Here is a 23,347-nt window from a genome sequence, read left to right as displayed (position 1 = left end):
TAGGAATTGTGTACATGTCAATTTGAATAAACATTGTTTTTAATTGTCACATACCCTTTGCAGCCTTCTAATTAACCTTTGTGCTAAAAGATTGGTTTAATTTTTTTTGTATTTTTTCTACGTGTTGATTTGTGGAAGAACGGTCTCACTGCATCATCTTCAAGTCTCTTATAAGCACCTCTAATTCAAACAAAAATAAACCATAAATCTTCTCCTTTAAAGGTCTCAAACCCTCCCCAGCTGTGACGGAGCACACTGAGCACGCTGGTGTTGGCATCAAGGTTTATTATCCTTTATAATGTACAATATACAAAAATATAGGGTACCAAAAAATTCACAGTGTCTAAAAGGCAGTGATTACAGTCTACATGACAGGTCTAACAGTACACCTGGTAAGTTGCATAGAAGGACACAGAGCCTCACATCGCAGGGGACAGAGCTCACAGGGGACCAATCAGATCACTGGCTTTCTGATGGAGCTCACAGAGGACCAATCAGATCACTGGCTTTCTGATGGAGCTCACAGAGGACCAATCAGATCACTGGCTTTCTGATGGAGCTCACAGAGGACCAATCAGATCACTGGCTTTCTGATGGAGCTCACAGGGGACCAATCAGATCACTGGCTTTCTGATGGAGCTCACAGAGGACCAATCAGATCACTGGCTTTCTGATAGAGCTCACAGAGGACCAATCAGATCACTCGCTTTCAGATAGAGGCTTAGTTTGGATCAAAATGACTTTTTTAATTCAATTTGATCATCATATATGACTTTTTGCAGTCTGTAGTGTTTGTTTCTGTCCCTTATATCAGTGCTACGCAGTTCTTCTCAGTGTGGATTTGTTTTTTTTCTGGATATTTGATGTTTGAGCAGCTGTTTCAGGTCACATTTCGGAGCTCTGTCCCCAAACAAACCTCATGGTTGGTGTGTACTTAGCTGCTGCACTTTTTTTTAAACAACTATAAGGCTTTTTTTTAAACAAACAGTGTTAGCTATACAATATACAGATACATTTACACGATCCTCTGCAGGTTTTACACTGGGCCTGCTGTCTATATACAGATAGAGCTCTCGTGCATGTACAGTAGCTGAACGGAAAAGCATCGCTGGGTTAGCATTCATCGATCATCAGGCAATAATAATAATAATAAAATATAGCTGTGAAAATGCCCTTTATAAACCAAGCTATGACTTTAAATAGTGTCAGTTCCACCTGTGATGCTTTAACTTACAATGACTAGCTTCCCATGTATGAAATATAGAAACAGTAGAATGCCTGCGACAGTATGTGGAAAAAAATGCACAAAAAAACCTCATCCTCATATATATGAAAGCATTGTACAAAATACCCCTCTGTCCACACACACACACACACACACACACACACACACACACACACACACACACACACACACACACACACACACACACACACACACACACACACACACACACACACACACACACACACACACACACACACACACACACACACACACACACACACACACACTTTTTAAAGCGGGCGCCAAATGTACGTCATGTTACCGTCATTCTGTGTAAAAACCATGTCAATATTTGTATTGTTTTATCGTTTATTTCACATATTGAAGATGCTTACCAAACTAATGAAAACTCAAGAAACAACAAAGGAATGTGAAATTAGAGAAACAAGAATTAATCAGCTATATCTTACTTAACAAAATATGTCCTCCTATGCTACAGCTTGTCTAAGAATAAAACAAACATTTAGAAAAAACCAAACAAGTGCCAGTCTACTAGCTTATTCTACAATCATAGAAAACCCAATCCAGTTGTTCAGCACACTGGCCATATTTGATATGACCACCGGGCTATTAAGCACTCAGTAGAATCGATGCATCCATTGGAGAATCAATTGGAGAATCAATCAATTCCCTTTTAGAAGTCTTTATTCGTGGAAAAGAAACAGAAGAAATAGAAAGAAATCTCGCCCCTGCCCTCTTTTGCATACAGGCACCCAAGGCATCCCAAAGCTTTATGTACACTTCCCACAATCCCCCTTGATTTGACTTTACGTCCTTGTCCACAGAGGGCGTGTGAATCCACTGTTATTGAGGATTGTGACTCTTATAAACAACCGTCCAAAAAGCGCAATCGACTCAGAAGTTCTTATCTCTCCGTCACGTGAAACCCCAACAATGGAGGGCGTGCGCTCGCCCCAAACGACCGCGTTGATATTGATCTCTAATTAATTTCAGCATCGACTTGTTTGAGTCTTTTGTTGGTGTTCTCTCGCTCTGCGTGGACATATGGATAGGTTTGTTTTCAGTAACTGCTTGTGTTGAAGAGGGACTCGAAGTTCATTACAGGCCCAGAATGTGGTTAGTAATGGAGAGGCGTAAAAAAACTGGTGACCCAGATCCAGGGAAATGTACGTTTGGTTCACATGTGGGATTCGTGGAACTGAACTCATCTCCTGTGCTGAGGAGCAATCGGTCAAAAGCCAAAACTCGTCCTAGTGGAATTTTCCACTAAATCCCCCCGTGAAGCTTTGAGCTGACCCTGCTATATCCACTCAGGCCGTTACCATAACACCCCCAAAAGTGCCTTTTTTACTTCTTCCGAACCCCGACACCTCCTGATGGAAAGTTCCAAAAAACGCCCTTGAGGACACAAGCCCAACGATGCGGAAGAGACGAAAGGAGCGAAGGAAAATGGCGGTGACGAACTGAGGGAAACTGTCCGAGCTCTGAGAAACGTTACAGTTCACGTCGGTTCAGTTACATCACCGTTCGGGGTGGTGTCCGTTAGCGAGGGGGGGTGGTGTGTGGGGGCGGTGGTGGTGGTGGTGGGGGGGGGGGGGGGGTTCGGAGAGATGGAGGGGCGAGTCTCAGCTGTTGTTGTTTTGGTTGTAGGTCCTACATGGCGAGGGGGAGGAGTTCGGCTGGTAGTCGAATTTGCCGAGTGCCGTGGGATAGTAGGTGGTCGTGTAGACGTTGGTTTGTTGGAGCGGCGTCGGGAAGAAGTTAGATCTTTCATCCGGCAGAAGGTTGTTCTTGTTGAGCGTCTGGAATGACATTCAGAGAGAGAATTAGGAATGCACTCATAGCTTGAATGAATGTTATTTTATGCCGTGTTACTGACTAGAAGATACTACCTCATAGGACAACATTTGAGCTCATAGGAGTTTCTATAAAAAGAACATATGCTGGAAGATGTTTTTTCAGTTATTAACAAGCAGGTTGATATTGAAATCTAATTAATTTCATCATCGACTTGTTTGAGTCTTTTGTTGGTGTTCTCTCGCGCTGAAAGGACATATGGATAGGTTTGTTTTCAGTAACTGCTTGTGTTGAAGAGGGACTCGAAGTTCATTACAGGCCCAGAATGTGGTTAGTAATGGAGAGGCGTAAAGAAACGGTGACCCAGATCCAGGGAAATGTACGTTTTGTTCACATGTGGAAGCGTGGAATTGAACTGGTCTCCTGTGCTGAGGAGCAATCGGTCTAAAATCAAAAGCTTTAGACCGGTTGCACGGAAGATGTTTTTTCAGTTATTAATAATTGTGGACTCAATTAGTTGGACGCGGAGAAAAAAAAGTTTGATTTCAGAATCAGAATCCCTTTATTAATCTCACAGCGGGGAAACTTACAGTGTTACAGCAAATGTGGCAAAGCAGGTACATAAAGAAAAAGCATTAAATACAAATTAAATTAAAATCACACATTAGTAAATAAAAACAAATAAAGACTAATAAGTAAACAACAATGGCTAAAAAACGCAATTTAGGTAAAACTTAGTGGCATAAAAAGCATATTAAAGTATTGTGACCATTCTAAAAATATGTACTTTTTACATTAAAGTGATCATAGCACTGTACAATTGCAAATACTTATAGCTCTAATTAATCATATGCTATTGTATGCCATATTACTGAATAGAAAATACTTTAAAAACATGGACTTTATTTAAACAATGACCTCATGGGACAATGAGCTCATGTGTCTTGAGTTTCTATAAACAAGAAAATATGCTGGAAGATGTTTTTTCAGTTATTTTTAGAGGTTTCGAGGACTCAATTATAATCATAAAGTTTTAATAGAATTGTTAAAATAAAGATTTTTCACAAAGTGGAATCTAAAGTAAAAATAATATCTGTAATTCTCCCCCGCGGGTGAATACAATACCTCCACTCGCCTCGAGGCCTGAGTGCCTGTGTGCTCTAAATGTATTCACAATCAAAGCGAACCAATACAACAAATTAAATGTAGTTCATGTCAAGCATACTCAAGGCTCTAATATATGAGAAGGCGGGAATTCACTGCAGGTCTCTTAAATAAAAAACAAGACTAAAAACCACATATTATTCTAATGCAATTGCTAGTCTTGGGTAAAAGCCGACCATAAGGTGAAACACTTTCCAGAGGAAGCATTAGACTAATGTAATCCATCTGAGCAGCTCCTGGGACCGCGGCAGAAGATAATCAGGTTAGAGTCGCTGAAATACACAAACGCTGGGCATCATAAATTGGCCTGGAGGGAAGGGACCTGCTGGATAAACAGCGCTGTAGCCGTGCACCGTCATATCAGCTGTTCCTCCTGCCGTTAACGATAATGAGTTCAGGCTCTCCGCACCACGATGGCTCTCCGCACCACGATGGCTGTCAGCGCCGCGTCCACACAAACAATAACAGCCATTACAACCGGAGTCAGGAGGCTCATAGGATCCGAAACATGTTCCTGTCACGCTTCGGTTAAGACCTTTGATACTGGCAGGTTGACAGGTACGGGTAACATGAATCTACGGTGGCCGACTTGGGTCATCATTGGGTATGTTTCAGCATTATCATCTCACTCTCAGCTGCTCTTGTTATTAATTAAACTGACCTATTAGACACTGTCTATCAAATTGTAATGATTATATGTATTACTTCATGAATTTTACTTAACAGACTGTACGTGGTTTGTGCTGCTTTGCTTTCTGTTATTTTGAAGGGGGTTTATCCTAATGAATACATTTCTATATATAGTTATTTCCAATATACTGACGAAACACAGTTATGAAACAGCCTTACAGTGACAGTTGGCCATCTTGATAATCCCCAAACTGCGCTCAGGACCCAACAGTGTGCATAATTCTTTAGAGTCTGTATTTTCCGTTTCCCTGTGTTTTGAGATCTTGCAGTTTTTTGTATTTGCAGCATTGTGTCTATGTAGCGCTTTTTGTGAGCCCCCAAAATCAAGCGCTCAGGACCCAACAGTGTGCATCATGTTGTAGAGTCTGTATTTTCCGTTAAAGTCAACTTTATTGTCAATCTTTCAGTTTGTGTGTACAGACAGATCGAAATACCCAGGGCCGGCCCTCGGCATAGGCAGTATAGGCGAATGCTAAGGGTGCATCAACCAATAGGGGGCGCCGAAAATTGAAAAAAAAAGTAAAAAAAAGAAAAAGTTGGAAATAAAAAAAAAGTATTTTTTAAAATTTCATAACAGCACAATTTCCCGATTTTGGATCAACAAAACACATCTTATTATCTTATACTAATATAACTACGCCTATATTGCGTACAGCGCCCATAAACTATGACACCCCCCCCAAAATCAAGTTGAGCCCCAGTAAAAACCAGAGGTTTGTGTGAAATTGTTCTTTTTTTGAAAGAATGGTTTTATTGTGCAATTATAGGTTTCAATTTTGTATTTGTGTTAATTTAAAATAAATCAAACTCCCAAAAAACGTACACAGCTTCTGTTTGCTTTTATTAACATTGGAATTTACTGTGTAAGCGGTCGAAGGGGGGAGAGCTTGAGAGAGCTCTCTCCTGAAAGACTGAGCAGCTCTGATAACCTCAGCTCAATGAGGTAAAGGCACACCTTTATATGATCATTATAGTTCTAAAAAAATAAGAGAATAGGTGAAAAACAGGTATAAAATACTATATGACAGTGCAAAAAAGTTGTTATTAATAAAGAAGAATACAATTTGAAAGGTGAATGATTTGTAAAATATCCATAAAGAAAAATTAAATCTGTTTACAGTTGTGTTTCATATAGGTGTTGAGAGATGTATCCATAGATCTCCTAATGTTGCTCTCAAAGTGCACCAGATTGATGCTTTTAACTTCAATATTAAAAAAAAAGTCTTCCCGTGGGTCCCCCCGTAGAGGAGGTGAGGTCCCCCCCCCCCCCACTTAAATCATGTTCAAATGGATAGGAAACTAAATACAGTTGCACACATCTTGTGTCCATCTTTCTGTTTTGGTGGTCATGCCACAACCGTGCACGCGCGAGTCATAGTGAGTGTCTGCATTTGGGGGGGGGGGGGGGGGGGGAGGGGAACCAGTTAAAATGTTGCCTAGGGCAGCAAATTGGTCAGGGCCGGCCCTGGAAATACCGTTTCCCACAATCCCGAATATAAAAAAATGCATACAAATATGTATATCCTATATATACACAATCAACAGACACATTTATACATAGGCGCACATTAAGACCTAAATAAAAGCAATATCTACAATGTTTCCCTGTGTTTTGTATTGGCAGCGTTGTGTTTATGCAACGCTTTTTGAAAACCTTGCCCTTGTTTTTCTCAAGTTGGTGGAGATGTTTCTAGAACTGTTTTGGTACATTTGTTTTTTTATATATTTGTATCGTTTCTAAAGCTGCAGCACCTTTGCTCATGTCGGCCACCTCATAAATCATTGCCGGCACACACTTGAGTCAGATGTGTTAAGACAGAAAGAAAGCTGACAGATAACCTAGTCATTTAAAATGTACTGACGAAACAAGGCCTCACAGTGACAGTCGGCCATCTTGTATATAATCCCCAAACGTTTGTTGATCCCCAAACGTCAACAAGTGCTCAGGTCCCAACAGTGTGTATCCTTTTTTAGTGTTTTGAGCTTCTTGCATCGTTTTGTACTTGGAGCGTTGTGTCTATGTAGCGCTTTTTGTGAACCCAGCGCATGTTTAATCATTTCTCTGTCTTTTGGTACATTTGTGTTTTCATATTCGTATCGTTTCTAAAGCTGCAGCGCGCTTCTCTTCATGGAAACGTTTTGGGCCGTTGTAGCGCCTTTGCACATGTCGGCCACCTCATACATCATCAGAGTCAGATGTGTTCAGACAGAAAGAAAGCAGGAGTTAACAGGTAATGTAATACAAAAATGTCCAATTTGAAAAATCGAGGTGATTCATTTGTGTCAAATCACATAAACAACAGGCACATGCTCTAACACAAGGACACGGAGCAGTATCAGCAGGAAAAGGCATCCATTGGGAGGGTCCTTGACCTTTGAATTAAATGAATTACTTTGCTGCTTCTGAGGCGTGGAATATTTTTATTAGATTTGAACTTTGGAAAATATATGGCTGTTGCCCAGTCATGAGAAATAAGTGTGTGGTGTCGGATTAGCCAAATCTAATTTACTCACATCAGTGATTCGTACGTGCACTTATAGAATTATTGGAGCTTCTATGCAAACTGAGATAGTTGTGACAAATATCAAACTAACTTTGGTTCAGGTTATTAAAATGTGATCTATCTGCAGCCTATTGTCACCAGTGTTGGGTGTAACGAGATTCACATTTTCAGTAACGCGTTATACATTCAGTAATCACACTACAGTTACTAACATTGCGTGGATTTCCGCTGCAGGTTAATATTTGCGCGACTTGTCCACATGCAACTGTCACAGGGCTGGTGCTGCAGTGCAGAGACATGGCTGAGTCATTAACAGCTAGGGGGGTGGAGGTATGCCCATTATTTTAAATGTGTCAGCAGAAAGGACAGGAATGTGACGGTAAGGGGGAATGCTGCAAACACAACAACATCAAACCTCTCCAAGCACCTGCAGAGGCAACATGCTAACACCAAGCTAGTAGCTAAAGACCCCCGAACCCACAGTGATGGTGTTCTGTTTTCACCGACTGTTAGCTTGTGGTAGCCTATTTTATTAAAGAGCATAACAGCCCGTCCACACTACAGCTTCGACAGCTTCAAAAACGGTTTCCATCGCGTCTGCCCATTCACTTTGAATGGGGTGACGCCACGTTGCCTCGCTTTTTGCCGAACTGAATTGTGGGTAGCAGAGCGGAGCTTTCCTGGCGTTTCAGGCTGCAAAAGTTGAGCAATGTTCAACTTTTGAAGCTTCTGAAGCTTTCGGTGGAAGCGTCAGCCAATCAAATCATATGCCAGTACAAGCTCTAGCCAATCAAACCGCTGCTTGTGTGTCAGGGGCGGGAGATTCATGTGATTGGTTGTTGGTCGAGCTTCAGCCACGCACGCCCGCCGGCAAGCTTTTTTTGAAGCTGTAGTGTGGACGGGCCGTAAAAGAAAGACTTGTGTTTTGTCTTCCTTATTGCAATAATAATTGTTAATTCAGTCAGACAACTCACGTGTTCTTAATATGTTTATTAGAGCAGCATAAAGTTGAGTTTGGCGTCTAGGCTCGGGTCTCATCACTCCACAGATATACAAAGAACATTGAGTGATGCTTGGATAACTATCCCCCGAGCCTACAGGTGGAAGCTGGGGTGGAAGTGGGGCAGGCAAGCAACACGTGAACGCAATTCAGTGGCGAACTGTCAGGGCCTTCAAGGTATTCAGAGAATACCCTGGAACACTCGGATAAAACAAACAAAAAATCGATTTAATTATATAAATAAAATGTAATAAAATGAATAAAAGAGAATGGTATCTGTGTTGTTGATCTGTAATATCACAGTGGTACGTTGATTTGTTTGTCCTTCTCGGACCATGCACTACGCATTTCAGTGGTTTTGTGTTAGAAAAGAAAGCAACCAATCAGATCTGTTTCTGGGTCTCTGGGTAAAATATCCTTCAACCAAAATATTCTACATCCTAGATCGAAGGCCCTGCCCGTAGCACTGAATGAGAGCGTACGTTTGGAGTGACAGTTTGATCAACCAATCAGATCTTGTTCTGAGTCTCTGGGTAGAATATCCTTCAACCAAGGTATTCTACATCCTTGATCGAATGCCCTGGCCGTAGCACTGAATGAGAGCGTACGTTTGGACTGACAGTTTGATCAACCAATCAGATACAGCCAATGGGCGTGTTCTTTCAGAGTTTCCCTCGGTTCCAGAGGACTCTAGAAGGCCCGCTAGTTCACTGGAGAGAGACAGAGGATCGAATGCGACGAAGCAATTCACGCCGTTTTATTGTTTTTAACGTTGAAATGACAAGTGCAACAGGTGAAGATGAAGTTGTTGCGGAATTGTTGCGAGTACCCTTTTCAAGACGACAATTCATTGAAAAGACGGACATTATAACGCCGCTGAGGGGGGGGGGTGTGTCTACAGAAGGTCCAGTTGTGATAGACACGGTTCGCCACTGGAACGCATCAGCAATGTGACAGAGACGAAGCATTAGCGAGGCAGAGGCAGGAAGACCTGATAGACTGACCTGGTAGAGCGGCAAGTTAAGGAGATTGTTAGACCCTCCAGAAAAAAGCGATTCTGTGATCGCAGAATTTACCGCATAATCAGCAAAATGGCGCAGATTTTTAAAAGGCCGCATAATCCCCGCATTTTTCCACACAAAGTTGAAAAAAAAAAAAGTTAACTCGTCTTGACGTGACGTCATCAGTTCGCGCATCACAGAATGTAAACAACACTGTATAGAGTGAACGTGTGGAGCTCACACGATAGAGAAAACACCAAGATGAAAAAATCTAATCCATCTCATTTACCGACGAACATTTCTACTAAAGACCGGGCAAAAAGTGGGGGGAAACTATTCTGCACCCCGTGCAACTGTGTGTTGGAGCATAAGAGAACATCGACGGTGACGACCCACTTTGATTCATTCAAACATTCGAAAATGCTTTCTGCTGCTGCGGACAAGAAAGCCTACAAGATTACAAGATTGAAGCTGGTCAGATAACGAACGAGTAAATGAAAACAGAATGAGGCGGAGAAGTGTGGGTGTGTGGGGTGTGTGTGTGTGTGTGTGTGTGTGTGTGTGTGTGGGGGGGGTGTGGGGTGTGTGTGTGTGTGTGTGGGATTAAAATAGCCCAATTGCTTTTACAATAAATAAACATTGAATGTGTTTAATTGAATAGTAAAGGGGTTTAACGTTAGTGGCAGGTTGTGTGTGAGAGAGAATAAATAAGACGCCCAATATTGAAAAAAATAGTTATTATTTTTTCCCGCATATTTGACAACTTTCCGCATATTTCGCAACTTCCCGCATAAAATCACATAAAAACCCCGCATGTTTAATCACATAATCAAGGATTTTTGCCCGCGCTTTTCTGGAGGGTCTAGATTGTGTTGACTGCCTGAACTAGCTCGCAGGCTTCACCCCATATGTGTGCACATGTAGGCCTGAGTTTAAGTTTTGGCTATAGGCTGTTGCTGAGTAACGCAAAAGTAATAATGTAACGAGTTTATGTAGAGAGTAAAGAAGTATATTACTTTTTGTTTTAAAGTAATGAGTAACGACCCCATCACTGATTATCACACACACAACCAATCAACCAAGAGCAAACAATGAAAGTTGTAGAGAGGCCGAAAAACTGCACTTAAAGTCTATAAGCTCTGGGGAACATAGTTCCTTGACTTTCTGTAAATGAGAATGCACAGCAGAGCGATAGCAATGGGAGGTCGAGGCCTTGCTAATGCGTCGGAAAGCTAATGGGGCCCATTAATAAGGATTTGGTTTACGGCTTGAAGCCTATAGGTTCTGTGTGAGAGCAAGGAGGAATAAAGATGAACGGTAATTCATCTTCTGCGGTTAGCGCTCCATTGAGATAAATGCCTGAATAAAGTCTCTAAATAAAACATGAATCACATCGCCCTTGAATCTTCAGCGTTAACATCGTGTGTGTGTGTGTGTGTGTGTGTGTGTGTGTGTGTGTGTGTGTGTGACATCCATTTGAGTTGTTTTGATCTACATACTCTTTGACATGTAGATAGACTTTTTGCAGCACTTTGTATTTTATTACACATGTTGCATTGTTGGAGGAGCTCAGGTCAGAAGAATCTCATTAGCATTTCTACACTACAGCTTTGAGCATATGACAATAAAACATTTGAATTTAAATGGATAAATCTATCGATTAGATTTATGATTAGAAAATGATAAAAGTAGGGCAGACATGTGGAGATTATCCGGCTGAACAAACTGTGCATTTATCAAACAGGCGGCAGACACCCTATCCGTTTTTGAAGAGTGCGCTTAAGACTTTCCTTTTTGATAAATATTATAGTTAGGGCCCTAGCTGCTATAGGCTTAGACTGTCGGGGGACACCTTACTTCTTCCTTCTGTCTGTCTGTACCTGTGTACTCTCATGTTCCCAATAACCCAGCTTCCGCAACATTTCTTTTTGGTGTCTATCTACGCCGGGATCCTGAGTCCTGAGTCCTGATCTGAGTCCTGAGTCCTGATCTGAGTCCTGAGTCCTGATCTGAGTCCTGATCTGAGTCCTGATCTGAGTCCTGATCTGAGTCCTGATCTGAGTCCTGATCTGAGTCCTGATCTGAGTCCTGGACTTCGAGTCGTGGCTGAACCTGTCTCTGCGGTCCTGCCTGACTCTCACCATACTACTTCCCTGATGGCACCCACAGGATTGTTGACATCCTCGTAGATTCATCTCCTTGTTATAGACACATTAGGGCGACTGTGGCTGTGAGGGAGTGCGGTCCTCTTTCAACCAGAAAGTTGTGGGTTCGATCCCAGCCCATGCAGTCAACATGTCGATGTATCCTTGGGCAAGATCCTTAACCCTGAGTTGCTCCCGATGGCCAACGGCGTGTGAGTGTTCCTAGAGTAAGGTACACTGCTCTGTATGAATGGGTGTGATTGGGTGAATGACATGTAGTATGTAAAGCGCTTTGAGGGTTCGTAAAGACTGAATAAAGCGTTATATAAGTGCAGTCCATTTTACCGTTTACATGCATTTCCAAACATTTGGTCTATATGTTGTAAATGTATTATCTCTTCGATTTACACACGGCATCTATTGCACGTCTGTCCGTCCTGGGAGAGAGATCCCTCCTCTGTTGCTCTCCCTGAGGTTTCTCCCATGTTCCCCTTTAAACTGTGGGGTTTCTCTGGAAGTGTTTCCTTGTACGATGTGAGGGTCTAAGGACAGAGGGTCTAAGGACAGAGGGTGTCGTGTTGTCATACTGATATTCTGAACAAACTGTGAAGTCCACTGAGACAAATCTAACATTTGTGGTATTGGGCTATATAAATAAACATTGATTGATTGATTGAGGTTCGTTTTCCACAGATCTTATTTTTTCACAATATTCCCAAACCCTATGGAGAAATCGCATTGCTTTTTTGTCGAGGGAACCCTTGCGTAGCTCTCTTCCGGGTCGGCCTACAAAAATACGTCATCCCTGCACCACTGTATAGAATTGAAATGTTAGATTTTCTTATACCTTGAACTCCATGGGTGTGTACTTCTCGTTCTTTGGCGTGGTGTTGCCCTTGTAGTTGAGGTGGTTGGGGGTGGTGGGGTGGATGACGGCTGACTCCTGCGAAGGCTTATGGAAGCGCTGACAGTAGACATAGATCAGGAAGGACAGAAGCCCCGCCCCCAGGAAACAGGAAACTCCAGTGGCGATCAGGTGGATGGAGGTGAACGCTGGGAGAAGAAGAAGACACGTGGAGTGTTAAGATATGTTATCACATCCTGGTTCATCCACATTACTGGCTTTATGTCATACATCCAATTCAATGTCAATTCTTAATTAGGTTAAAGAGGCCCTTTTACGTTTTTCTGGGTTTTCTCTGTAGTGTGTTCTATACGTTTTAGTGCATGTAAATAGTTTTAGTGCATGTAATTAGTCTACAAAGGCTAAAATCCCTGTGTTTTCTCTTCCACACACTTCCCCCCATCTCCACAGGAGCAGTTTGGTGTGAAGTGTCTCAGGGACACAACGACATGCTGACTGCAGTGGGGTTTGAACCTGTGACCCCCTGATCCGAACACCAACGCACTAGTCCACTGCGCCACAACAAAGTGACATCACTATGTAACACCCGCGCTTCTCATGGCTAGCGCTCCAACACATTGTAAGTGATAGGATAAGGGGCGGGACATCTCTAAGCGGTTGAACAATCACAACAGAGCCGGCCAGCTGACCAATCAGAGCAGACTGGGCTCTGGTTTCAGACAGAGGGTGAAAAGAGGTGCTGCAGCACAGACAGTATGAGAGAAATAGAGAGCTTTTTGAACATTAAAGCATGGAGACATGTAGAAACACTACATACTGATATACACCTGAACATCAGCAGGAGAGGACTTTTTAAAGGAGAGACACTACATACTGATATACACCTGATCATCAGCAAGAGAGGACTCTTTAAAGTAGAGACACTACATACTGATATACACCTGAACATCAGCAGGAGAGGACTCTTTAAAGTAGAGACACTACATACTGATATACACCTGAACATAAGCAGGAGAGGACTCTTTAAAGTAGAGACACTACATACTGATATACACCTGAACATCAGCAGGAGAGGACTCTTTAAAGTAGAGACACTACATACTGATATACACCTGAACATCAGCACGAGAGAACTCTTTAAAGTAGAGACACTACATACTGATATACACCTGGACATCAGCAGGAGAGGACTCTTTAAAGTAGAGACACTACATACTGATATACACCTGAACATCAGCAGGAGAGGACTCTTTAAAGTAGAGACACCACACACTGATATACACCTGGAAATGATGAGAATAGAGCCCCTTTAAGACACATTTGAGCAAAGGCTCCTTTGGGGGAGTTGGTGGGGAAATCAATCTATTTAAGAATCTAAATTCCTATATTTTCAATGCTGAATCACAACTTTGACTGACAGAGAATACTGAGGCTTTACTCAGGATTGTACTTTTGGCTTTGTACTTCCTGTCGGTCATTTTGGTTTCATACAGGGTTGTGAAAATAATCTTTAGTTTGCACATGAGTCTCAAAACGTTTTTTTAACAGCTGGACAAGTTGTGGCCCGTCATGATGACATAACATTGTTCTTGCTCCTCTGACAGACAGAGAAACACATTAAAATGCACATATAATGCATGAACACACACATCATGGACAGACATCTGAGGAAACATACAGGGAAAACGTAGACATGCACAACAACGTGAGGCAGCTGTTCATCCACTCACCTCCACAGTGTTGGTCCTTATCAAAACCAGATGCAGGGAGAATGACTGCAGAGAAGAGGAACACAGGGTCAGACACAAACATGCACACACACATGCACACACACACTCTCTGCAGACACAGACATCGAGGGGAGTTGACACATGCAGAAACAAAAACAGAGAATGAGAAGTGGGATTAAAAATGTTGCGCAAACTGTCCGTTGAGTTTTTTGAATCAGTGTATTTTGGGTGTCTCGTCAGATTGAACCATAACTTACAGCTACGACACAATCATTTAAAGCTACAAATGCTCCTGCCCCTACAAATCCTCAAAGGGAGTAGGCAGGGTTAATGTGTGTGTGTGTGTGTGGTTTTAATTGCAGTGCCACATCTCCTGATAATTTTTTTGGGCCTAATTCCTCAGTTTCCTCACAGCCGCCTCCCCTCGGCGTGTGACCTTAACAAATCCATCTAGCGCCTCGTTGAAATGTGCAATAAAATTAGATGTGATTTGGTGTTGTGACAACCCATTAATATTAATCGCATTCATGTGGACTCATTAGGGATGCACGGCGTGGAGAGGCCTCTGCTGGCAGGCCATGAAAGATCATCTCATGAGAAACTTTCTGAGATAGTCATCAGCATAACAAGGTGCGCCGGGGCCAGCGGGGTAAAACCGCTAACTCGCTGATTCACATGGTCCTATTAGGACTAATTAACAGCAGCAGATTACTTTAGAGCACAAGGAGAACGGTGGCTACGCACACACACACACACACACACACACACACACACACACCATTTGCGATGGGTGAGGATGATGACTGATAGCGCTGAAGGACAATGATGCTGAGTTCATATTTGACGATGAAAGACAGACAAATAGTGTCCTAAAATCACAACCTGTTGCTTTTGAATGAAGCAGCTAATTAAGATAAAGGACGACTAAAGCATTTTGGGCTAAACTCGAAGTCCCCCCCAAAAATGTGAGCGAACAGTGTGTGGGAAAACTTTGTCACCCCTTAAAATGGATAAAATACCTCTTAGCATTATAGTAAAAGGTAATGTTTAGATAATTGGACAGAAAATGTAACTTAGACATAATTTGGGCAACTTGCAAATAATAGGTATTTTATTTGCCAGTTGGTTACGTTTTCCTACATTTCTGAGCCGTTGTAATATTTATGTTTTATTATGGATAACACAAAATATGTATTAAAAGACTAAAACACTAGAACAGAAAGCACGTCATGTACTCTCCATGTGAAGAGATGCACTCTTTTACACAATTATATTTAAAAGGCTTCAGACTATTCTCTCCGGATAAAGGTTCCCAAAACAAGTGGAGAGCATGCAGTATATTTTGGGATGTTCAACAGGTTGTTTCCTCCACACTCTGACGAGAGGATGTTGTACCCGAGGAACCTTTGAGAGCTCAGACAGTTTTTGTAGGAGGCTGCACCGGTCAGAGATGGCAAAAGTACACACATCCTTTACTCAAGTAGAAGTACAGATACTCGTGTTTAAAAATACTCTGGTGAAAGTAGAAGTACTGACTAAACTTCTTTACTCAAGTCAAAGTAAAGAGGCTTTGAAATGTACTTCAGTAAAAAGTACCCATAACTAGCAGCTGTTTTAAAGAGTACCTGATCTCCCTTTATATTAATAGAACAATAATGTCATTGTTAGCTAATGAATGTTTCCATGGTGACCAACGGCAACATGACAACGTTTTCATTGGTCCCTCTTCTTTAGAGAAGACCAGGAAATGATGGATACACGGATCGTGTTCAAATCAATAGGCACGCAATGACTCTAAATAATAATGATCACGCCACCAAACACACATTCAGACTAAAGGAACCAGCCTGTTTGGAAAATGTGAGAAGTAGAAAGTACAGGTATTTGTGTTCAACATGTAAGAAGTAGAAAGTACAGGTATTTGTGTTCAACATGTAAGAAGTAGAAAGTACAGGTATTTGTGTTCAACATGTAAGAAGTAGAAAGTACAGGTATTTGTGTTCAACATGTGAGAAGTAGAAAGTACAGGTATTAGTGTTCAACATGTAAGAAGTAGAAAGTACAGGTATTTGAGTTCAACATGTAAGAAGTAGAAAGTACAGGTATTTGTGTTCAACATGTAAGAAGTAGAAAGTACAGGTGTTTGTGTTCAACATGTTAGAAGTAGAAAGTACAGGTATTTGAGTTCAACATGTAAGAAGTAGAAAGTACAGGTGTTTGTGTTCAACATGTAAGAAGTCAAAGTCAAAAGTCATCAGATAAATAAGTAGTGGAGTAAAGTACTGATACCAGAACAATGTACTTAAGTACAGTAACAAAGTATTTGTACTCCACTACTTCCCACCTCAGTGTGAATCTGTCTGTCTCACCGGGTATTTCGTTGCAGTCTCTTCTCTGAGTGCTGTTCCCCAAACAGGGCGAGCTTCCCTGAGCTCCACACACCCGACTCCTCATCTGCAGACCCGAGTCATCGCAGGCGGACCACAGCGACCAGGCCATCCAGCCGCCTGAACACAGAGACACGGGATCAATACTACCGTAGACATTTATCACAAGTGTTATTTAATCATAGATTTCATTTCATTTGTATTTTTTCCGTTCATGGTATGCACAACTTATGTATAACAATTATTTCTGTCTCAGAAAAGGAGCAGGGAGAAGAAAATAATCGTATATAGAAATAGAGGGTCTGTCCTTTATATGTTCGTATTCACAGCCAATCATAACTACGGAAGAGGATTAGGGCCACATAAAAAAAAATGTGTTCTGAGAAAAAAGTCAGAATTCTGACTTTAATCTGAGAATTCTGACTTTTTTCAGTATCGTAGGAAAATAAGAGAAACACAAAAACGTACAAAAACACTAAGTTCCCACCGACACGTTTGTGTTTTATTGATCCCTCTTTGTCTTATTCTTTAATGTTGTGAGTGTTACATCGGATCCATGACGCGGCCACCCAAGCTGTCGGCACCCACCGCCACCTCCGACCTTCCCCAGCCAAACAGCCCCAAGACACACCAGAGAGTGTGTGATGTGAACAGGATTGGAGAGAGTCACCCCTCAGAGAGTTTGTTTAGTGCATAGTGGAGATGTTTGTCTCCTGAGCCGAGCTTTAGAGCCGTTTCCCCGCAGCAGCCGACCGAGCAGTAAACAAAGGCTTCTCTCCAAGAGGATATTCCCGACAAACGTCTCCCTTTGAACCATGCACTCGCTGCACCCTCTGTTTTAGAAAGCACCCAAAGTGGAGGGCTACTGCAGTGAAAGGCTGATGGAAAAAGATGGTTTGTTATTCAGGGAGCTCCCGAGTGAGAGAGGCTGAGGACCGGCCTCTTTTACCTTTCCTATCAGTCAGCTGCTCACCGTCAGGCTGCTTCCTCTGCACCATCTGCTCCCTCCTCAACACACAGCCATCTACACACACACACACACACACACACGCACACACACACACACACACACACACACACATACGCACATGCACGCACACACCACCACCAATACACCAATACAGCCCACTTTAATTGCTTCATTTATTCCCATTTATTCGTGTCACCGGGACGACCTGCGTGATGGTACTGTTGAGTCTAGAGGAACCTGAGGCTCCTCGTTAGTATTCTGTCCTTCCCGCTGTCCTCCATTACTGCTGGAAACTTTAATCAAATGACCTGCGACAGAGGCTTCAAATATGCCCGTGACTGACAGCCAGCTTGTCTTTAATTACACATGCAGAAAGGGAGGTGGCACCAGCAGGACCCCGATAGATGACTGATGCTGTGCCTGTCAATAAACTAATGGACGAGGAGACGAATCGGGGCTGGAGTGATTGTTAGCTGGCTGTCAATGGGTCCCATTAAACACAGAGGAATTAACCTGATAAAGGCCAAAACAAAAAAGCCATTAGACTTTTTAACTGTAATTACAAGCCAGGCTGAGTTTAAAGTGTTCTGTTCCAGGTGAATGACAGTCAGGCTGATTCAAAATGAAAAGCAGCTTAGCAAGGACGAAACAAGTATTACCTCCAAGCTAAAAAGCATCTTGTAAAACACGTCACTTGCGGAGAAATATGCAATCGCCCTCTGACAATGATTATCTGTCGAGGCCATTTTTGTTTTCCAGCAGATTGAACACATAAATAGGTGAACATCACATTTTGGTGACAACGCGTTGAAGGCTGTTTGATAATGAAGCTCAGAATCCGAGTCGGGCTGAGTCCTTAATATAAGTTTTGATGCTGGATTAATTTTGTTTCCTTGTCTTGTGGATTAACAGGCAGATCTCTCATGAATATTTCAGTGTCCTTGCACGAGCAGAATGGGACGGGAAGGGGGACACGGGGCGTTGTTATACATCTCACATCTCATCATCATGGTGCGAGAGTTTGGGGGAGGCAAGGGTGAGTGGAAAGGAAAAAACATTGACATTTGGAACTAGTTTGCATTTTCTAAACTTGTTTTGTGTCTGCTTGTTTTATTAAATATGTGAGAAAACTATTAAAGAATCAGTTTGTACCTAAAAAACACTTTTTCTCACTTGCCTAAAGAGGAATCTTTCCTTTTAATTATCCAGGTTTTAAGACGTTTACGCTTGAGATTGTTTGTGTCCTCCTCAACAGAAATAAAAATAAATTACATTTGTGGTTTCTCGCATCATTAAAAAGTTTAAATGTTAGAAAAACAGCAAAGTTTTTTTCCTAAAGTCTCTTTTCCACAGAAAACTCAGAAGTTAACAATAAACAAAACTTTAGTAATTGTTGTGTGGTATTAACAGTATAAAAACGTGCCCTCTGGTCAGTAGTGGACTGGCCATCAGGTCGTTCGTGACGAATCCCAATGACCGGTACTGAAGTGGGCCGGTCGGACAAGTCACTAGCACCCCTCCCCTCCCCTCTTGACAATCAACTAGCGGTATTTCCTTGCGGTACTGAAGTGGGCCGGTCGGACAAGTCACTAGCACCCGCCCCCCCCTCTTGACAATCAACTAGCGGTATTTCCTTGCGGTACCGAGGTGGGCCGGTCGGATAAGTCACTATCACCCCCAACCCCCCCGTTGACAATTTACTAGCGGTACCGAAGTGGGCCGGTCGAGAGTCCCGGGCTGATTTGTAGTCCCTGCCTCTGGATACACTGGCATTCGAAACTTCGGATACATGATGCAACAAGAGGAAATCTCTTTTTAAAACGTTCCAAAGGTGGATCTCAGAGCTGCGGCTGCACAGCGAGGTTTGAGCATGAGTTGTTTCTTTTAGTATAACTGTTAATCTCTTCGTACAGCTAAGACCTGGTTTGTTCATGAGACAAATTATGAAAGAAGGAATTTAACGACGACACAGAGACGGTACGGTGAGAGAGAGGATTGCCTGTCTGGAGGCGGGGTTAAGAGGCGATGCACGACAGGCTTACAGTTTGAATTTTTGAACAGAGAATATGAACTGCTACCATCTAATGGGAGATTCATTAAAGTCAGTCTGAAGCATCCTCTGTGCTCCAGTCAGTCCTCTCAGTAAACACAGAGCTGAATCCAGATCAAAGGCTCGCTGAAGGCTCTGAGCAGCTTTTCTCTCACTGATCGTGCCGTTATGTTAAATGTTTGTTGTTTGTTGTTCATGTGTTGTCTCTTGATATCTGTCTGTTGATGTTACACATGGAGCTGCTGTGAAGCAAGTCCCATTTCAGACTTGATCTGACCAATCAAGTGTTATCGTATCGTATCGAATGTATGTGTGCCCTTACCATCGCAGGTGTGTGTGTTGCACAGCGCCTCCTCAGTGTGGAGGCCCAGGCAGATTTCCCCCCCGTTAGCGGGCGCCGGGCTGTTACAGGATCGAGTCCTCTGATAGTGACCCCCCCCACAGCCCACTGAGCACTGGGACCAGGACGACCAGCAGGACCACGCGCCTTTCACTGTAACACACAAACAACACACAAGCGGAAAGGTTATTTGAATGGTCAGTGTTTGGCATCCTGCATCATCATTTACTCTGAGGATTTTTGAGATGACTTGAATCCCCAGATCTCCTAGATTTCAAGTTTTAAGGCAATGAAAAACTTAAGTCACAGGCTCATCCAACGGTGCAACATAGCAACACAGTCTCACGGCATTTCGTGTTCACCGACACGATTTTCCCCTTTTTTTCGTGTCACACAGAACGATTTAAAAAGCAATGTAAATGATAACAAATTAGAAGGAAAAACAGATTTTAAAAAAATTACAGATTTCAGTATTCTGACACAGAACGATTTTAGAAGTAATGTATTTCTGTTGGTAACTACATGTTTCGTGCCTGCACCAAATAATAACAAATTAGAAGGAAAAAAATATGACAAAAAATACAGATTTCAGTATTCCGAGGCTCTGAGCCCCATTTCTTTTCCTCGCGGACGGCAAAAAAACTCAGACATTATACAATTTAAAATAAAAGGGATAGGGTTAGGCTTAGGGTAAGATATTGAGTAAGAATATGTTTTTATGAACCACACAGCTTCTGGTATTCCAAGACCCGCCCGGATAAAAACACGTGGTGCACACGAAACATACTACCAATAGAAATACATTGGTTTTAAAATCGTGCTGTGTGACACGAAAAAAATTAGAAAATCGTGCTGGTGAACACAAATCAATAGATTACATTTATTAATTTGGTAACAGTTGTACCATTTCATTTGTATTTGTATAATATACATTGACTTTGAGCGGACCATTATCACAAGGCTAGATGTTGCTAATGCTAACCTTTGGAGTCAATCTGGTGACGCTGGCCTCTTGGAGACCAACAACAATTAATCAAATAATGTCCTACAAATGATTAACATGTGAGGTAACGGTTTATATTATTGTCCTAGTAATACGTTTTAGTCAATACGTAGTAAGGCCCTTACAATGTAAACACGTTAACACATTATGCTTTTCAGATCAGATCAAACAGTGCTTTTTGCAGCTACCGGTTCTCAAGACAGATGATGCCTAGGTTCAAATGCCTTTTGTTATAAACACTTACTAAATTGGGTGCCTGCTGATTTCACATTTTTCATACTCTACATTTTGGGTACACTTACATTTCCTACAATTCTTTAAGTAAATGTTTTGCTCTCTTCCCGATCATATCCCAATGTCTTTGCTTCGTCCTATCGATTGACCCCCTCTCCCCACGGCTCCGTTAATGTTCCTGTGTGTGATCTAATCAGCGGAGTGTGACTAATTGAGCGGCTGACGTGCGTCTCTCTGATGGAGACAGGCGGCGTTGCCAGGTAACGTCTCAGTGCTGCAGGCTCCTCTATTAGCTGAGTGGATTAGTGTGACCACTTACCTCTGAGTAGCTCACAGCCGGACACCACTCTGCCGATCGCTAGCTGGCTGTTTACAGGCCTGTCTGCGAATGACTGACCCAAACACCGCCTACCTGACTGACTTCCTGCTTTATAACTCTCTCACTGCGAGTCATTCCTCCCCCGTGCCTCGTTTATTTTCAGAAACATGAACTTGAAAGGTGTCAAACGTATCCTCGTGTGTTAGTTTGGCTGCTCAAGAACACCAGACACTTTTTCATTTAAACTGGAGGAACCAAAGTTATTGACAGAGCTGACTTGAAAACTGTACTTGATTGACTTGGAGGCTCGGATTCATGGTTTGACTTGAACTTTGTGTGTGTGTGTGTGTGTGTGTGTGTGTGTGTGTGTGTGTGTGTGTGTGTGTGTGTGTGTGTGTGTGTGTGTGTGTGTGTGTGTGTCTGTGTGTGTGTGTGTGTGTGTGTGTGTGTGTGTGTGTGTGTTAATCTGGATTTTATGTCTGTTTTGGTTTCCATCTGACGTACCAGGTATCAGGCCGACCCTAACTATGCCAGCATAATTTAGCTATGGGTGCATTAGTAACAAAAAAGTACATTATCCTAGTAGCCTCTCTCTTATATCGCAGTGATTGAATAAATAATTCAACTCCTTTGAGATTTGTTATGTTATGACAGTGCTTGTGTTCAAATGCTTTTTAATTGTCACATGTGATGACTTGCAGTTTGCTCATAATACTCAACAACTGACTTGGATAATATGTCTTAATTGACATGAGAGGTGACACTCACTTACCCATAAAGACGTACACAGAGTACACTGATTGATTTAGAAAAAAAAGTAAAAATATTTATTTGTTTAATACTATTGAAAAATACATATTGATTAGGTCATACAGTAACTTCTTATAATTAAATGTATAATGACTCACTGTCTGCCTGCCTTTTCCCACACACACACACACACACACACACACACACACACACACACAGACAGACAGACAGACAGACAGACAGACAGACAGACAGACAGACAGACAGACAGACAGACAGACAGACACACACACACACACACGCTAGCTAACAAGCGTCCGTTGCTAAGCTAACAACTATGGATTTAACGAGGAAATAAACAACTGACATTTAAATACACTACGACTACGGGAATGTAATCAGCTTTGAACCAACCAATCACAAATCCTTAATTCATTTGGCACCGCTCTTGAATATAGATAGCGAGAGCTTAAGAGGACCTTTGTGTGTGTGTGTGTGTGTGTGTGTGTGTGTGTGTGTGTGTGTGTGTGTGTGTGTGTGTGTCCTGAGTCTGGTTTAATAAGTGCAGCCTGTCAGTGCAGCAGTCTGTGGTCAGTGGAGTCCTAGGTCAGCTGATTATGTCTTGATGAGGACTTTGAAGAAGATAACTTAATTTGTCCAAGGACTCTCCCTCTATGCTGCAGCTAACCATTAGCTAATGAAGCTAATGATCCACTCAGCGCCGTTTCACTTCCACCGTTGACCTTCTCCTCTCTCTGTCTCTGTCTCTGTATCTCTTAGTGTGCAAGTATTTCCTTTATGCACCCTTCATTTAGCAGGGAAGATACAACTGACTTTATCTGAACTCTATTTTCATTCAAGTTGTATTAGAGAGACGCAAAGGAAGTGTTTCTATCTAATGCTTCATTAAGTCATGATTGAAGCCCTCTGCAGATTTTAATTGATCGGATCGGATTGTACTCAAATCCAACAATGACATATATCCAATCAAAAATGATGTTGTTTTGTCATTGCAATTTAAAGCTTATGAACTACAAATGTCCTATTTAGTGATTTAAAACCACATGGTACATTTCATTTGACATGTTCTGCTCTGCATTATATCAAAGCAAATCATCATATTTCATCAAACCCAATCTGTTGTCCATCA

The 23,347-nt window shown here is 42.1% G+C and overlaps 1 protein-coding gene across 4 annotated transcripts in view; it reads right to left on the bottom strand.

Moving 5' to 3' along the window:
• Positions 1 to 268: 268 nt before the first annotated feature.
• sema5ba (sema domain, seven thrombospondin repeats (type 1 and type 1-like), transmembrane domain (TM) and short cytoplasmic domain, (semaphorin) 5Ba) overlaps positions 269 to 23,347 on the bottom strand; it is a 98,848-nt gene continuing 75,769 nt past the window's right edge. For 2 of the 4 annotated variants that reach the window (XM_079667289.1, XM_079667292.1), the window contains 6 exons: positions 19,874 to 20,044; positions 17,481 to 17,555; positions 16,514 to 16,651; positions 14,145 to 14,189; positions 12,397 to 12,602; positions 269 to 3,051 (listed from right to left, as the gene is read on the bottom strand). In XM_079667289.1, coding sequence (XP_079523415.1) covers positions 2,875 to 3,051; positions 12,397 to 12,602; positions 14,145 to 14,189; positions 16,514 to 16,651; positions 17,481 to 17,555; positions 19,874 to 20,044 — 812 coding nt within the window. In that variant the 3' untranslated portion in view covers positions 269 to 2,874. The remainder of the gene's footprint in view (positions 3,052 to 12,396; positions 12,603 to 14,144; positions 14,190 to 16,513; positions 16,652 to 17,480; positions 17,556 to 19,873; positions 20,045 to 23,347) is intronic. The other 2 variants (XM_079667290.1, XM_079667291.1) reach the window with 2 other exon arrangements.

Source organism: Notothenia rossii (genome assembly GCF_949606895.1).
Source record: "Notothenia rossii genome assembly, chromosome: 2".
Lineage (NCBI taxonomy): Eukaryota > Metazoa > Chordata > Actinopteri > Perciformes > Nototheniidae > Notothenia > Notothenia rossii.
This window is presented reverse-complemented; position numbering and strand designations above follow the sequence as displayed.